General features: G+C 48.0%; 1 protein-coding gene across 1 annotated transcript; it reads right to left on the bottom strand.

Annotated features, from left to right (window-relative positions):
• Positions 1-580: 580 nt before the first annotated feature.
• On the bottom strand, positions 581-14,947 carry LOC142577917 (isatin hydrolase-like). The gene is made up of 4 exons (XM_075687354.1): positions 14,848-14,947; positions 13,353-13,589; positions 3,729-3,993; positions 581-976 (listed from the first exon to the last, which is right to left on the bottom strand). The coding sequence occupies exons 2-4, from the start codon at positions 13,577-13,579 to the stop codon at positions 662-664; spliced, it is 807 nt and encodes a 268-aa protein (XP_075543469.1). The 5' UTR covers positions 13,580-13,589; positions 14,848-14,947; the 3' UTR covers positions 581-661.
• Positions 14,948-15,162: the final 215 nt, after the last annotated feature.

The raw sequence follows: 15,162 nt of genomic DNA, 5'->3' as shown, positions 1-15,162 counted from the left end.
AGAACACTCACTAAAGGTCATGCAATCATTTGATACATTTGAAGAATGTTAGTTTTATGGATGTGCGAATATTCTAAATTTTCGAATGACGAATTGTATATTGCCCTGTTTTATTGAGTGTTCAAATCAATTAGCCACTGTTTGTAAATAGGAATACTTCTTGTACACTTTTCGGATAATTCAACTCGCCCATTCGGCGATAAATTTCATATCGGCGGCCATAGTAGACACCAAATGCGAGAGGTTACGCGGTGGAGTGCCTTATATGTCCAAGCTTTTTATGTTAAACCGTTATCATTCGTACTTACCCATGAGTCATTACTGTGCGACTAAACTGCGTGTTTTCTCCTAATGCTCTATCTGTGTACTTAAACTACGCACCATGTGTATAATAACAGAACCTTGCTAACATTTTTAATAAATTTTGTCGCGAAGTTCGACGGTAGGAATAGCAGTTTATTATACGAAAAGTACTTAAAAAGCACTCGATTTTGTATTAGCATCGCTTCTGGCACTATTTGAGTTGTATTTGCTCCCGTCTCAAACATTACTATTCGCACACACACCTATAGCCATTGTCAGAAATTACCACACCGAGTTTTTCCATTGGAACCTCTTTAATCTCAAAGCCGCGTCACTTAAGACCCACGTGATGAGTGGTTCACGGCAGGATGGCCACCACCCGCACCGGGGCACCACTGGCGCGGCACACTTTGATGGGCAGTACGATAGCCGTGGCTCCGAGAGCGGGGAGGCGCGACAGGTCGGCCAAGTTTTCGAGGATGTACACGTTATTGGCGGAAAGAACCCTGTGCGTCGCCGAAGCGTTGAACAGGTCTACGGAAGGAGAGTCCAATCCGACGCCGTGTACTTGCCGCTGCTCAACCAGGAACTGCGCAGCCTCTGGTGACACAGTCGGGAAACGCCGCCATCCATGGTCGTCGATTCCCAAGTAAGCATTTCGGTTCGGCCACAGCTGGGCAAAAAGAGCGCGTGCAGCGAGATAAATGGCGCGTCTTGAAAACCATGTTCAACATCACCACATTTGGCAGGGACAAGCGAAAGCAGCGAAGCGGGCATGCGCGGTGACTACCAATTTAATCGATTACATTTAAACAGCAGCTAATATAGCCCACTACGTGACTCCTGCAACACGTGCAAGGGCACGCACATCCTGCGTCCAGATATCAGACGCCAAGGATTTGTGTCAGATGGCACAAGTTAAGAGTAACAGTTGTGCCACCTGATTAAAATTATTGGCGTCAATACATGTAATAAATTCAATAGGTAGTCAGCGAATGTTCCTTTCGATCTTTTCGCTTGTCCCTGTCAAAAGCGTTGTGTTGTTCAAAATGGATTGTCACCCACTTGCCAAATTTGCAATCCTACTAACAATTCTGAAAAGATGGCCCGGAAACATGTTAAATTTGTCTGAAGATGAGACGGTTTTCACATCACGAGAAAACGGGAACACGCGAACGTGCTAATTGTGATATTGCAAGGTAGGGGCTACGTCCAGGGACAAAAAGCCACAAGAGTGAAAGTGTTTAGACGTGCTGTCATACAGAGAGACCACTTTGCAGAATACAAACAAAATTACGGACTGCAAGTTACACAGGCTAGGTGTGCCGCTTCTTCACGAAGTATGCCCGTGCGCATTTGTGGGACCACACCATGTCATAATGGCGAGAAAATGTGAATAAAAAGAAAGTCATGGTACCACAATTTTCTAAAAAATTGCTAATACATTCTACACCTAATAACTTACCCTTGTGCCAAATCAAAGGGAACGCCAGAACTTTTTTTTCCTAGAAAGCTATAGCAGCTGGACGCGAACGCAAACGACTGTATATGACGGAAGATGCATCCTTCCGTATTCATATGGTGATTTCGAAGTATATTCATACGGCGAGTTCATAGTACCATTTCTCTAGCAAACCATCTTCTGGCTTGTCATTTGCGAACAACGACACGCCCTTGAACAGTTCATTGGGGATCACAGTTATGGCTCTCCTGTCTCAATTTGCTCAGCCCACTCCTTAGAATCCTTTCATTCCCAGACTTTCCATCAGCGGTGAAATCTGAAGAAAGTGTTAGATGCATTAGATGTAGCCAGAAAACGAATATACACATTTCCTATCAATACCATTACACGTTTACTGCGATAGCTGTTTTTTTGCGACATACAGCTTACATGCATGCGTGATTACAGAAAACCACCTAGTCTCGCTGGATCTTTATCCGGACGTAAGACAGCAAGAAAAGGACTCCAAATTCCTGCCTCGAAACGAGAGGACTAATCGCATAACGATTAGGTACACAGGCTGTGGTATAAATTATAACTGATCAATGCTTTCCTACACAATTTTTTCTACTAATGATCCAAGTTGTACTTCTTTCCTCACGAGGGTACGGGTTTTAGTTCTCCACTTGAGCGTTCGAGACGCACTGACAGAGACGGCCTCCGCAAGGGAAAAGTACTGCCGCTACGGATAGCGACGACAGGTCCGCCGGAGTCTCCGAATGCGAGGAAGCAGACACAGATGAAGCAAGCTTGAATACAATTCGTATTTACAACTTTTTACAAGAGACACACATAGGAAGGCAAGGTGGAACTGGAACTCATAGGAGACCTTATATCGGCAGAAGCGATGGGGCACGGCACCGCAAGTTTAATCCAGAGCGCTTGGTGCAGAGCGCAATTAAAGATTAATAAGCAGTAAGCCCCAGCAAACCAAGGTGCAAGGTTGATTGACATGCAATCTCTCCCTGCCCCAGTCTCGTAAAGGCCCACTCACACTAGGCCAACACGTTGCCGACTTCACCTGTACAGTGTGACAAAGGCGCCGACACAAAGGAAAGAACGCTGTCGCCGACAGTCGGCAGACTGATATCGGTGACGGGTCGGGATAGTCTGAATGAGCCTTTGTACGATCTTTCGTAAAACTGATAGCGTAGTATTTGCGGGCCATTCGTCAACGAAATCTGCCAACATGGCACATTAGGTTCGTGCACATTTACAGAGTAAACACTTGCGCAGAAAAGATTTTCCATTACGGTCAACTGGCCACGGCGTTAGAAAAAGGTTCCCACAGTGGAGGGTGAGCGCAGTGCATGATGAGTACGGCGTTTACGCATTCCGGGCCGTCACCGTGATAGTCACCCGCCGCTGACAACCAAGCATATCCCATTTTGCTTCGCTCGTCAAGCAAGGGTAATCGGCCACACACTGCTAGCCGTCTCTCTACCCTTTCTTTGCAGCTTCGACGGGACCAAAAAGGAGGAAAGTGCCGATTTCAAGCTTCCCGAGCTAAAAGTAAAAAAAAAATAGCAAGTGCTTTTCCAGCAGCAGGGTTACAATAGTGTTTAAAGAAGTGTTAGAAATGTTAAGCAAATAGACGAGCTGCAACAGATTGACACCGTTTCATAACCGGTGCGAAATGTCGTCGCCCTCTCTCACTCTTAGTGCTATATAATGTAAGCCCGGCAATGTGACCATTATGTCAATGAATAAACAATTGTTAGTTATTTATGTCTCTACAGGCATGAAAGCTTTTCGTTGAGAATAGGATCTGCCTTTCAGACAATAGCTTCCCAGTTGTCCAAAATTGATTTAATCGAAGTGTGTAGCGTCTCAGACTTGGAAGTCGTCTGCTACTCGAGTTGCTCCAGCGTATTGTCTCCTTTAGACTTTTCGTTCTATACTCGCGCATCCTTTGTCGCCTCACCTTAGAGCGTCCGGTCCTCTCGATGAGAAGAGCACCGCGAGGAACGTGGCCATGCTGTCCTTCCCAGCGCTCGATGTCTTCAACAGACAACTCGTACACGGGGTTCTCGCTCGCCTGGGCCTCAACATCGACTAGCGCGATGGGGACGAACATGAGCCGTTCGAGTGGTATTTGGCTCACAGTCCACTTGTCGGGAGCAAAGTGAATCGGTGCGTCCAGATGCGTGCCGCCATGAGTGGCTAGCTCGATGACGTCGGCCTGGTACCTGGAAAAATCAAGATCACCTTTTTTTCTTTGCGGAAGCTGAATTCTACGAGATATCGAAACATGTGGTATATTCTATATTTCTAATTTTTCTGATAATTCTACACACCACGCACACCTGACTGAATAGTGCTAAAGTGCTGCTTGTTTTTAAAGACAGCTATTAGTAAACGGGAAGAAAAGCATGAAACGTCGTCGGGCGATGACGATCATTTTATGAAATGTGTTTCTTATATAGTTTTGTTCTATTTTCTAGCGTGCCGCTGAATGTTGCCACTATAAAAAGTGGGGGAAGAGATGATATACTTTGCCCCTCTATGCCCCCCTGCAACCACCCGGTAATTACGCCTATAAACGCAGCCGAAAATTTCTGTTCAAAGATTGCGAACACTGTGATCACCGTCAATAAATAAATTCTGAGCGAAGTTACCGCAACACGCATCCCTGAAATGAATGTGTCCCTCTCTCTCGAGAAAGGGACGTATCTCGAGACAGGAACTCCATCCACCTGAAAGCATTTATTGTGGTCTGCGCTGGACAGAACCGCATACGCCGCTTTATGCCACCGAAGCAAAGATGGGTATGGTCCACGTTTTAAATGCTATAATCATGAAATGGCGGCTTTGTTCCTAAATGATTGAAGTCCAGCCGCTTGATACCACTCCTGAACCCTGAAAAGTCGCTGCTCCTGCCGACCCACTCCACTGCTCAGCTGTGTCAGAAGCTGGTGAAAACAATAGTCATTACACGCCTCGCATGGTATCTTGAGCGCTGCAACATATACCCCAATATTTTGGGGAGGTTTCGAAGAGGCCTCCTTACATTCGAGGCCTCCTGCAACAATAAATACATCTCTAACGTATATCCTTAGGCGCCTTTTCGCAACGTGAGACGCGTATATGCTAATCTGGCGCAAAAGGCAATTCTTGGTATGTTATTGGGTATTTAAATTAGTGGCGTAATGTTTCAGTGCGTTTGAAATTATCCTTATTTGCACTAAATACGGATGGAAAACCACTAATAATTTCAGCCGCTGTGCCGTCCCGCCTGGCGGAGTTCTCAGAGCCGTTTTGTTGAACCTTACGATCACTGAAGACGGTGAGATTTTACCGCAGAACGTCAAGCTTTCAGTATGCTGGTGACATATATACGTCCGGGCAGCAGCGGTAGTGCAACCCCGGGTGCGCAAACGGTTTCAAAGAGAAACTGACCTCCACGTATACCTCAGCGTTCAAGGCCTCAGCATTTCGACAAAAAAGTAAGCTTTAGTGGTCTTTACTCACAAGCCCATAAACTGATGCCCTCAGGTAGCAGACCCGATGGCAGACGAGCATGCGACCAAACAACGACGTGCCGCCTACCTCACAGCAGTGGGCAATCCACTCTCTATACCGTCGCTTCCACCGAAGGTATTCACACGGCGAGAGTCAGTCTTGCTTCGGAGAATTCAGACAGGCGCCCTCCTTATTCCTCACTTGTTGAACCCTTTCCACAGGGATGGCACACCACCACCCGTAAGTGGGTTCTGTTCCATGTGCACATGTCGTGCTGATCTCAACCACCTTTGTTGGGAGTTCCCGCTCTACATCCCACCAAGGCTTCGTGCCTTGTCCACCATACAGCGGGGACCCTGGCCTTCCTTTCTCCGGACTAGGGCTTGCCCGGATACCGCGTCTCCGGACCATGCCATCGAGCTCTGGCGAGCACTGCTGTTGTTCCTCCAGGACCCGGCGGCACCACCCGTCGGCGATCGGCTTCGCGACAGCCACAAGCGTCATGCGGCCCCCACTTAGCTGCCTCCAGGACGCTCGTTAATAAAGCAGAGGCAGCCTTACCCTTCCCCTTTTGCAATAACACCCCTCTCTTTCCACCGCATCGTCTTCGGCGCATTTTAATGTGGAATAAACGTGGTTTCATTCATTCATTCTGTTTCAAGTGACCACGAAATGGTTTCATATAAAAAATCTTGACGACCATATTTCGTTATCGACAGAGACCTTTTAGTAAGTCTCCACATCTCTTAAAAAGTAAGGTTTAGTGGTTTTTACTCACAAGCCCACGAAATGATACCCTGTTTCAAGTGACCACGAAATCTTTTCTTATAAAATATCTTGACGTTTTTTCTTTATTATCGACAGAGACCTTTCAGTAAGTATCCACATCTCCATGTGGGCTTAACTAATCGAGGCTAAGCTATCGCCCACATACTACGGTTCCCCATCGGTAAAACCTGGGGCACATCCGTGACATCTCTACTTCTATATAAGGAAACCGTATTTATTGGATACCTGCGATATAACACACCAGTGCTATACAACGCTGGCAAAAAACTAGCCTTCGGTATTAACCTACGTGAGCTCAATGCCGATGTGAAGAGACTAATATAAAGGCTACAGCGGAAAAAACGAGGACGAAAGGGGGGACACGAAACTACAGGACCATTAGCTGTCCATAAACTGAAGAGACCATCAATTACATCCTCCGCAACTACTCCTGTTCGACAAGCAAGGACACAATTCACAGTGTGTCGTCAATAGCCCGAACGATTGGCCTTTACTGGAGCAAAGATCCTAAGAGCTCTTCTTTATTATCTCTTCCTTAAGAGCTCTTCCTTCCTTCTCATGAGCCGAAAAACTTACACGAGGCCTGCTGCCATTTCAGAAGGCGATAGACTTAAGTGCCCGGCTGTAGACACGTGTCCCCGTGTCCTAAGTGCAACGCAACTCTCTGACGAGGTGGGCCATGCTATCGATGCTGGTGCCTGTGGTGTCCATATTTTGTGTGAATGTAGCTTGTGTTCGTGTGTGGAGCATCGCTGCTGGTGCCTGTGGTGTCAATCTATTGTGTGAATGTAGCTTGTGTTCGTGTGTGCAGCACATCTTCTCTCAGATATGTTCTTGTTCATTTTTCTATTACAATATTCTTCTCATTTTTCTTCATTAAAAAAAAGGGGATTGCCTACATCTCGCAACTTCCTGCTCAGCGTGGCTGGTGTGGAACTTCATCGCGCCCTGCAGCACACTGCGGCGACGCACGACGGCTGCACCGCAATGCTCATGACACGTGAAGCACGCAAAAAAGGTGCCACTGTGGTTTCACTGCTTGATCGGGACGTGAGCGCGACCGATTGTTCAATGTAGGAGTTGCTGAAATTACGTGTCTCTCTTACGCGCTTATGGTGTCATCGAAGGCTGAAATGGGCACGAAGGAAGCAAGGGTCGTTCGAGTTAAAAACAGAGAATAGACACGATCGAGCTGAAGACGGCAAACATAGAGGTTCATCGTAAAAACGGAACAAACAAGGGCACATTTATATTGTTACGTAGGAAGACGCAGACGAAAAGCTTCTCTGAAAGTCCGACGTGACGAGAGGGCGACCACAGGAGCACGAGCGCACAAGGAGAAAACTGTACGTCACGGTGGCGGGCGTTGAACTGACGCTGCTGAGTGATTTGCGAGGCCGTCAGTCGAGTACTGGTAAGCTGGCATGCATGGTCGGCGAGGGCGATGGCGTCGCGCGCATACTCGCTTGTTGAGATCGCAGGAGGAGGAAGTGCCGTGTCAAGGGGTAATGTCGGTTCGCGACCGTACAAATGATAATATGGAGAAAATCCGGCGGTGTCATGCCGGGAAGAATTATATGCAAATGTTTCGTAACGAAGGGCAATGTCCCAGTCGTGGTGGTCCTTGGAAACGTACTTGGACAGCATATCGGTAAGGCTACGGTTTAATCGCTCTGTCAGGCCATTGGTTTGAGGATGGTATGAGGTAGTCAGCTTGTGTTGAATGGAGCAGGAACGCACAATGTCGGCGATAACTTTCGAGAGGAAGTTACGACCACGGTCAGTAAGCAGCTGTCGCGGGGCGCCATGAAGCAAGATAATGTCATGCAAGAGAAAGTCCGCGACGTCAGTGGTAGAAGTGGTAGGGAGAGCCCGCGTGATAGCGTATCGGTTGGCGCAATCAGTTGCGGCGGCTACCCATTTGTTCCCAGAGGATGGCGTGGGAAAGGGACCGAGGAGGTCTAATCCAACACAAAATAACGGTTCCACAGGGACAGTGATCGGCTGGAGATGACCGGCAGGTAGCACCTGAGGTGTTTTCCAACGCTGGCAGGGATCACAAGCAGCAACATAGCATCGGACGGAGCGAGCGAGACCAGGCCAATAGAAGCGGCGGCGGACGCGGTCGTACGTGCGGGTTATGCCAAGATGTCGCGCAGTGGGTGCGTCATGCATTTCAAAGAGCACAGTCTGTCGTAGGTGTTTTGGCACGACAAGAAGAAGATCAAATCCGTCAGGGAGGTAATCCTTCGGTACAGAATGCCGCCCTGGAGGACATATCGGCGAACGGATGCGTCGGTAGGTGAAGAGCGCAGACGCTCGATGAGTGCTCGCAGCGATAGATCTCAGTACTGCTCATCGGCGATGTTAGCGAAGGCAGACACAGAGAAAATGCCGTCGGCGGTACTACTGTCGGCGTCGTCAGGCTCGTCTACCGGGTAGCGAGACAGGCAGTCAGCGTCCTTGTGTAGTCGGCCGGATTTGTAGGTGACAAGTACGAATATTCTTGGAGGCGTAAGGCCCAGCGACCAAGTCTTCCTGTAGGATCTTTCAATTAGCATAACCAGCAAAGCACGTGATGGTCTGTGACAACGGAAAAGGCTCGGCCATATAAGTATGGGCGGTACTTCGCAACCGCCCAAACTAGGTCCAGACACTCACGTTCAGTGATGGAATAGTTGCGCTCCGCGGGCGAAATGAGCCTGCTGGCGTAAGCGATAACACGGTCGTGGCCGCGCTGGCGTTGTGCCAGTACTGCGCCAATTCTGTCACCGCTGGCATCAGTACGGACTTCGGTAGGCGCAGATGGATCGAAATGGGCCAAAACGGGAGGCATTGTGAGAAGGTCGATTAGAAGCTAAAATGCAGAGGCCTCGTTAGCGCCCCACTGGAATGGGGCGTCTTTCTTCAAAAGCTCGTTTAGTGGTCGTGCTATGACAGCGAAATTTTTCACGAAACGGCGAAAGTACGAACAAAGGCCGATGAAGCGGCGCACATCCTTCACACACTTTGGAACAGGGAAGTGCGCAACAGCGTGGAACCTGTCTGGCTCCGGTTGCACTCCGTCCGCGTCAACGGGATGTCCAAGGACGGTAATCTGGCGACGGCCGAATTAACACTTCGATGCGTAGAGTTGCAGACCGGCTCGACGAAAAACGTCCAGGACTGCTGAGAGGCTCTTGAGGTACGTAGGGAACGTTGGGGAGAATACTATAACGTCGTCCAAGTAGCACAGGCACGTGAACCATTTGGTACCGTGAGAAAGGGAGTCCATCATGCGTTCAAAAGTGGCAGGAGCGTTACATAGACCGAACGGCATCACTTTGAATTGATAAAGACTGTCGGGTGTTACAAAAGCAGTCTTCTCGCGGTCGAGATCGTCCACGGCAATCTGCCAGTTGCCGGAGCGAAAGTCAACAGAGGAGAAATAGGGAGCACCTTGGAGGCAGTCAAGGGCCTCATTAATTCGACGTAGGGGATACACGTCTTTTTGGTAACGTCAGTAACGTTGGCAACGCCAGTGGTAAGTGGGCAACGTCAGTAGAGGATTTGGCGGCGTAGGGAGCAATGCAGCGTCACGTCGAGGCGCTGCATCGTCTACTTTTCCGGCTGGGAGCGGCGTCCGAAGGGAGTCGGCGAATAGGAGCGACGGGGCTGGGGAGAGCGAGCTTGTCGTCGTTGGGGCGAAGGCGAACGAGAATAGGGGCGGTTCGGCGCAGGAAAATCAGTGGCGGCATTATCGGAGCGGGCGGCATAGGGACGAGAAGGGCCACCTGGGGGGCGAGAGCGGCAGTATAATTAGACCGGGTCGGGGAACTCCAGCGACTGCGACAGTGCCGAGAAATGCGTCCGATTCGATGGCAGTGAAAACAAATGGGCTTGTCGTCAGCAGTGCGCCATTCAGATGGGTTGCGGAAACATGGTAGGTAAGAAGATGCGAGACGGGGCGGAATCCAAGAAGCAAGGTGGGTATAAGGGCGACGGGCCGAGCAGATGGTGTGAAGAGCCATGTTTTCGAACTCCTGGCGGACAACTGCCTGGATCAGGGAAACCATGACTGCAGGTGCGTTGGTGGGGCTGGAGCCGAAGGGAGCCGAATAGGCGGCCTCGACCTCACGCCGGACGATTCTGGTAACATCGCCAGTGTTGTTGGGACGAGGAACGTCGGCACAGGAAGAAGTCGCTGGGGTGTTGGGCAAACGAGCAAACTGCTGGTCGATACGACGGCTTTTAGCGAGTTCCAGGCGGCTGCACTCTTTTATAACTGCATCCACCGTCGCCACTTTGATGAAAACGAGCAAGTTGAAGGCGTCATCGGCAATGCCTTTGAGGATGTGGGAAACCTTGTCTGACTCAGTCATGTGTGCGTCAACTTTGCGGCACAGAGCCAAGACGTCCTGAATGTACGTGACATATATGACTCTGTTAACGTCTGCACACGCGCCTTCTGCGCAGCAAGTTGGTGACCGTAGGGGTTGCCGAACAAGTCTCAGAGCTTTTGCTTAAGCAAATCCTAACTAGTGAGCTCATCTTCGTGCGTCCAAAACCAAACTCGAGGTGTGCCACCGAGGTAAAAGACTGCGTTGGCGAGCATGATAGTAGTGTCCCACTGGTTATTGCGGCTGACGTGTTCGTACAGGCTGATCCAGCCCTCAACGTCTTCCCCATCTTTGCCCGAGAATACGCCAGGATCACGGGGAGCGGGGAGAGTGATGTAGGTCGTCGAAGTGGCAGCAGGTGTCGGAGCTGGCGGAGTCGAGTTGTCGTCGCTGGGAGCCATGAAGGAAGGCTCGACGTGCCGTCCACTGCGAAGCTCCATGACGAGGTACAGGGAACGTCCACCTCCAGCAGACATGTTACGTAGGAAGACGCAGACGAAAAGCTATATACAAGTATATTTGCAAGAAAATATGCCGCACTTGGCCAAGAGGCAACAGCCCGCGCTGGCCTCTAATCGTCGTCGTCGTCTTCACCCTGCTCGCCTCTTTGTCCTCGCGAATACTGTTCCGTAGCAATATTATACAGGAAAAAAAAACTTGCTTCGTCCAACTGGCATGAATACTGTGTATATAGAAACATTGTGCAGGAACTGCAACAGAGTTGGAAGCTTTTTTTTCTTTAATTTTCGAATATTACTGAAAAAGAAAAATGAATGAATGAAAAATGAATGAAAAAGAATATAACCTAGACACCGTTTCAACTGCCTGTACTTATTGGCCCAACAGTGTTATGCGTCTTGCTAGAGAAGTGGGGCTGGCTGTGGCTGCACTACGGTTCGTACCTAACGCTTGATGCATTTGCTGGAGCAGTCCTCTCAATTACCGTTAGAGTACCATGCCGGTTGATTAAAGGCAGGTGGTGGCTCGCCAACATTTAATAAAATCGCGAATATGTTACGCTACGTCCAGAGACCTTCTATTCTCAATGTCAGGAGGGAATTAGAAACTGTGAATGACTATGGAGTACAAGTACATCAGGCCTAAAGTGAGGGTTTAAAAATAATTTTCTTCTAAGTTGGCAGAAATTACAAATATGACGTATTGCCGCACTACACTTTGTCACAACATTTCCAGCACATTTGGAACAATGTCCAACAAAACCAGCGTCAGTTATCCAAGCTTGAAAGATTTTTAAAGAGATTAGCATTCTTAGGGTACTTCACGCACTTTACTGGGTCTGCTTATTTTTCCACCAGCTTGAGGTCACCGCGTAATCGATGCTCTAATAGAGGATTGGGCTGCTGTGCTGAGGGACCCGTATTTGGAACGAACTGCCGGATCAACTTGGGTCACATTGTATGTGACACTACGTGTGCGCCACTCTTCGATGTACCTCTGCGACACAATCTGGGGTCACCGTTTAAGTGCTGCTCGGTATGCATTATCCTTCAGTGAACCTTTATGACACCAACTCGGTTATTTATGAGCCACTTAGTACATGCAGCTCTTCAGTATCGAAAGAAATACAAAATTTCTCCGTTGCTGGGTGTCATTGAATCCGCGTCATAGTAATCAGACAAACTTGTCTCAGTGTGTATTCACACAAGCTTCACCTGATGACATCGCGGCGGTGCTTCTGAATGACGCTGCGTGTCCAGAGGCAGCGCGAGAGAGCAGCCCGGCTGCATACTCGCCTAACACATGACGCGTCTCTACCGTGGCAATACGGTGAGTGGCTAGCTTCATTGGCTTAAGCGCCAATCGCAATAACGTCGACATTCACAGTGAGGGCTTCTGGCGCAATTTTCGACATACAGGTATGCATCATAAAAAACAAGGGGCTCCACTATACCAACGCGCATGGTAGTAGTGTTTTCGATGTGGAATATTAGCAGTGGTGCAAAAAAAATTACAAGAAAACAGGAAGAAAATGTTCATGGCTAAAATGTAATCCTGCGTTCAGTGCATGACTTCGTGCCAAGCACAAAACACGTAAGAACAACGCAAATCAAGCACTTTTGTTACCAGTTGACGCTGTTAGACCACTTTTAGCTAATTCCGTTAGCTTCCAGAAAATGTAGCCTTAACTGAATGCATACACTTCGGATCAGAGTCTCTATTCATAAGAAGTCTATTGCGCTACAACTGCTCGTAAACAGCTGCTAGCTGCTACACAGCAGCTAGCAGCTGTTTACGAGCAGTTGTTAGCAGCAGTTAGCAGCTGTTGTTGCAGTCATCAGTTGTTGCAGCTGTTAGCGGCAGCTAACAGCAACAGCTGCTGGCCGGTTCGGAAGCGGGACATGAATAGCGATAGCGGCTTGCCAATGGCAAACAGCGCTTACTGATGAAAATTAAAATTGAATTCAATTTTATCTTCCCGCATATATACATATGTTTGTGGTTCACTTGGCAAGAAAGCTCTGTAAAGCTTTGAGAATTCTCTAGGTGCTTCATAGAGCTGCTTCTATACGCTGTAAAACATACAGGGAGCCCTGGACTGATATTGTATCAAAGCTCTAGCACAACACGTTCGTTGCGAGAACAATCGGTTCACGTTAGAACAACAGCACCGCCAGGTGCGTTACATTGAATGTTCAAATTTGTGTTGCTCATCTCAATCACAATCAGAGGACCGACGTATATGCGACTACCAAAGTACCTGCGCAATATTAGGGCAAAAGTTATGCTGTTAGCATGTCCGTACTTCGCACAGCTTCGTGATGTTTGAAAAGCTGCACTTTTCTTTTTAACTGTTGCCTGAACAAAAATACCAATTCTTCTCCGTATTCGACTCTAATTGTTCGTAAATGTCCAAACAAATTACGTTCGTGCAGAGACCACTGTTACACTTTACGTACCAGTCTTCAGGCACACTTCCGCTTTGCGAGATATTCAGGCGAAATTCGGCGTCATCAGACCAGAAGATTGTCCTGTTGTTGAAGCTGTACGACAGGTCGACGAGTTTCTCGGGCGGCACGAACAGACCTCCGCAACTTGATGGGATTCTCGCCGCGATGCGGCTTACTAAGCTAGCACACATGAGCAAGATGATGGCCGAGAACGTTGACGCCATCGCAGCATTCATGTTAGAGGAGCTGGAAAGATAGAAGGTAATACCTGGTCTAGCCGGTAATACACGGCAAAACTACAACGTGCAGGGACGGGGACGGAAACAGCTAGCACTACACCAGTGTTGGTGTATTTTCTGTATAGCCTAGGTGCGCTGTAGATTTAGTGAAAGTCCATTCAACGCTACGTGGCAATCGCAAAACTGACTGACACCCGTGCTACGGACTGCGTGCTCTAATCACCTCTCTCGCTCACTTTCCGAAGAAAAAAAGAACCTTCTATCCTGTTTAACACAAGTGACATGCACCAGTCATGTCATAAAGTTATGTCACATGCAACTTACGAAGGCATCATGAGAGTGCTGGTGATACACGTTTACATTTTGTGGTTTGGTATACAAAAGAAGTGGGCATATGTAAGCTGTGTTGCTGTTCTGACAAATTCCTCTTAAGTGCAAATTGCTTTAAGCTACTCCCAAGTGTCACATGACTCGTACTTCTGGCGGTATAGGCAAACACGTAAGGTTTATTATAACTATCGAATAATTCTCCATATTTCATATATATGAATTTTCCTATGCCGTGTTTCTTCATTAGACGGTTATTTGCAATTAGTACAAGAGTAACGTGTTTATTGCCACCAAATCCGACCAAGACGTGTTAGAAGACATTAATAAAGATAAAATGAGACATCCACTCAATGGTAGCAATTGCTACAAAGAAAACCCATACCATTTCCTCGAAAGAAAAACCTCGCAGTTGAAGAAAAATTCGTCCGGGTACGGGACTCGAACGCGGGACCACCGCCTTCCCGGAATAGGCACTCTACCATCTGAGCTAACCAGCCAGCTAGCAGGTGGCTAAGCGAAGTCAAAATTATTAAAAATTCGAAGCAAATGCGAGAGTTTCCACGTAATAGTTCTGCGGAAACCCGCAAGGTAGAGAGAAAATAATTAATAAAGTGAAAATGAAATATCCACCCAATCGTAGCAATTGCTACGATAGGACGAATTTTGCTTCAACTGCAAGGCTTTTCTTTCGAGAAAACCGTATGGGTTGCCTTTGTACCAATTTATACAATTGCGTGGATGTCTCGTTTTCAATTTTTTTAATTACTTCTCTCCACCTTGCGGGTTTCCGCAGAACCATTACGTGAGTATTATAAGAGTAGCTCAAAATAACGCATACACATGATGCCCAAACACTTAGCCATGCACAAAAGCCAACTAAGAAGTACAACTCTGATGACAAAGAGCCATGCAAGATTTTGCAGTAAAAGGCTTACAGATGCTCTGTGTTCCCAGAAGAGCTGCTACCGCCGCTGGTGTTGTCGTGCGCAAGTGGTGCAATCTCGCTAGAGTCTACACTTCCTGCCGGGCGTAGCCGTGCGCAAACATTCAAGATATGGTCTTGACGGGGACGATCACGTTACAGAATGAGTAAAAAAAAGCACATCAAGAGATGCTTATGTCAGTATACATGCATAATAGGAGAGTTGACATCGGAAACCACGAAGAGTCTCTATTTCGAGCTCTCACGCCACATCTTATCATTCAGCTGGCGTTATTTGAGTTGAGCTCTGCTCTGGAGCGTGTCTGCA

This window comes from Dermacentor variabilis, chromosome 4 (genome assembly GCF_050947875.1).
Source record: "Dermacentor variabilis isolate Ectoservices chromosome 4, ASM5094787v1, whole genome shotgun sequence".
NCBI lineage: Eukaryota > Metazoa > Arthropoda > Arachnida > Ixodida > Ixodidae > Dermacentor > Dermacentor variabilis.
Note: the sequence above shows the minus strand (reverse complement) of the source record. Positions and strands in the feature narration are given on the sequence as shown.

Coding starts and splice junctions, on each gene's coding strand:
- LOC142577917 (XM_075687354.1), bottom strand. CDS start 13,579: ATGAATGCTGCGATGGCGTCAACGTTCTCGGCCATCATCTTGCTCATG. Junction 3,994..13,352: donor GGAAGTGTGCCTGAAGACTG/GTACGTAAAGTG, acceptor TGATTTTTCCAG/GTACCAGGCCGACGTCATCG. Junction 977..3,728: donor AGAGGACCGGACGCTCTAAG/GTGAGGCGACAA, acceptor CTTTTTGCCCAG/CTGTGGCCGAACCGAAATGC.